We start from the raw sequence: 2949 nt of genomic DNA, 5'->3' as shown, positions 1-2949 counted from the left end.
ATAAATCTGTCCAAAAATCAGTAACAAGAATACAAACTCAATCTCCAAGTTTTCACATTTAGTTTTTCTTCTTACTGCCTTCTCTCAGACTCTTTCTATTGGTCATTAGAACAGCTTTACATTTGGTCTTCCTACACTTTTGGTTTTCTATCTCCAGCTCTCTGCACATTTCATTAAAATAACTGACTTTGTCTTCTCAAGCTGCTCTTTGAAATCTGTTCAGCCCTTATCTTGTCATTTCCTCCATTTGCTTTATCTACTCTCCATTCAAGAACAAATTTCATAGTCTCTTCTGACATCCATTTTGGTCTTTTCTTCCCTTCCTGTCTTTGTAATGACCTCTTGCTTTCTTCATGTGTGATGTTCTTGATGTCATCTCACAATTCATCTGGTTTTTGGTCACTTGTTCAAAGTGTCAAATCTATTCTTAAGATAGTCTCTAAATAAAGGTGGAATATAATCAAAGTCATATTTTGGCTCTCATGGACTTGTTTTAATTATCTTCATATTCAACTTGAACCTCCATATGTGCAACTGATGATCTGTTCCAGTCAGTTCCTGGCCTTGTTTTGGCTGAAGATACTGAGCATTTCCCATTACCTCTTTCCACAGATGGAGTCAATCTGATTGCTGTGTACTTCATTTAGTGAGGTCCATATATACAGTTGTCTTTTATGTTGTTGAAAAAGGGATCTGCGATAAGTCATTGGTCTTGCAAAATTCTATCACGTGACCTCCGGCATCATTTCTATCACCAAGGCCATATTTTCCAACTTCTGGTAATTGTTCTTTGTGTTCAACTTCTGGATTCCCATCACCAGTAATAATCAGTACATCCTGATTTCAGGTTGCGTAAGTTGGTAAAAATCTTCAATGTCCTCATTTTTAGCTTTCATAATTGGGGCAAAAAATTGAATAATATTAGTATTATCTGGTCTTCCCTCTAGGCATGTGGGTATCATCCTGTCACTACAGCACTGTACTTCAGGATAGATCTTGAAACATCTTTTGTGATGATGAATGCCATGCCATTCCTCTTCAAATTGTTATTGTCAGAATAGCAGATCATATGGTTTTCTGATTCAAACGGCCATTTCAGCTCACTAATGCCTAGGATACTGATCTTTATGCATTCCATTTCATTTTTGCCAACTTCAAATTTTCCAAGATTCACACTTGAAAGCTTCACTCCATCCATGTCATTAGGGATGACTCTACTTTGAGGAGGCAGCTCTTTACCAGTTGCATTTTGAGTGCTTTCCCTTCTGAGAGGCTCATTTCTGGCACTATATCAGACAATGTTTCACTGCTATTCATAAGGTTTTTATTGGAGGATTTTTTTGAGAAGTGGATGAAACCTATCCACCATGGGAGACACTGATGGTATTTGAAATACCAGTGGCATAGCTTCCAGTCTCATAGCAACATGCAAGCCACCACAGTAGGAGAAATGGACAGAAGAGTGGGGGAATCCATGATATGAACACTATCAAATATCTTTCATGAACATGATCATTTGTTACCCATCTCCAAGTATCAAATCCTCTTAGAACACCTTCTAAACAAAATGCAATCTTCTCTTCCCATCTAAATTTAGATTCAATCTATTTTTCAAGTCCTATTTCCATCCCAACCCTTAGCTCCTGCTCCACTTACAATTCTCCATGCCTCACTTTTGTATGCATAAACTTGGAAGGCCCATCTCCCCTTCCTTTTCTTCTCAAAATCTAACTAATCATTAAAAGTCTAGATCAAAGGTCACCTTTTTTTGTTATTCACTCCCTAGAACTTTTAAAACTATATTTTCCTTTTAACAATTTAAACACTTTGCCTTATTAACAGCTAGAGATTAGAAACCTCTGTACTCTTCAGAAATTATTTCCAATTACACATATATATATGTCAAGTCAATTTAAATTTACTTTACACTTAACCTACTATTCTTATGTCTAAATACCTAACCATGGGATAAAATCTGACAACTTTTCCAATCCAAAAAATCAAATATAACCTGTTCGACAAACTCTTGGAATACTCTTTTTGCTTTTAAAACTACAGTTTAACGTTATCTCCTTATTATTCAACCAAGTATTGAAAAACAGAAAACCGCTGAACACATTAAAGAAAAAAATCATACCGTTATAGCTGCTTTTTCATTAGGGAAAGTAGCAAAAGCTGTATGTTTCTGAAAGAAAATCAAGGTAGAAATTATTTCCAATATAATCTCAGTTACTAATAAAGAAGTGTGACATCTTCCCAGTAAAGATTTGATAAATTAATAAATCATGGGAAAGGATGAAAAATTAAGGTCATTCAGCCAATTATCAGCTTCAGTAGATAGTGATTTGGAACTTTTTGGGGGCAAGATAAAAGCGATGGAAATTTTTTTCTTATAAAGGTGTACACACACACATACACACAACACAATTATAAATACTTTCATACAGTTCACAGAAAATAAGTTTAAAAATCTCTACTGTACACTTAGAACTACCTTTAAACTATTAAAAAATATAAAATATCTTCCATTTATAACACTTCTAAAGATCTTAAATTTTATATAACTCACTGCAAAGTTTAAAAATGTTCACCAACAGAGAAATCATTCCTCCAGGTATGTTTCTTGTGTTTTTATCCTTGTGATAAGGTTCAAGGGGAGAAGTCTGTGTTTAAATACAAATTTTAAGTATTTCTAAAACTACCAGAAAATGTGTGGAAAGTAAACGAATCACGTTTAAGGAAGTGTTCTTCCCACTATTTATTAATACTTGCTAGCCTAGTTACTGTACACATTCTAATTTCACCTAATCTGATTCAAGATTGTTGTTGTTGTTGCTGCTATTTGCCGTTGAGTTGGCCCCTCCTTAGCGACCCCTCCTTGGGTTTCCGAGGCAGTATCACTACGGAAGTAGGATTGCCCAACCTTCCTTCCGAGGAGTGGCTGGTGGG

At 35.3% G+C, this 2949-nt stretch overlaps 1 protein-coding gene across 1 annotated transcript in view; it reads right to left on the bottom strand.

Moving 5' to 3' along the window:
- Positions 1–2949, bottom strand: part of RNPC3 (RNA binding region (RNP1, RRM) containing 3) — a 42728-nt gene that overhangs the window by 38586 nt on the left and 1193 nt on the right. Inside the window, exon 2 of the mRNA XM_007951595.2 lies at positions 2138–2185. Coding sequence (XP_007949786.1) covers positions 2138–2185 — 48 coding nt within the window. The remainder of the gene's footprint in view (positions 1–2137; positions 2186–2949) is intronic.

The sequence above is a fragment of the Orycteropus afer genome, unplaced genomic scaffold (assembly GCF_000298275.1).
Source record: "Orycteropus afer afer isolate SDZICR_OR568_19922 unplaced genomic scaffold, OryAfe1.0 scaffold00301, whole genome shotgun sequence".
Taxonomy (NCBI): Eukaryota; Metazoa; Chordata; class Mammalia; order Tubulidentata; family Orycteropodidae; genus Orycteropus; species Orycteropus afer.
This window is presented reverse-complemented; position numbering and strand designations above follow the sequence as displayed.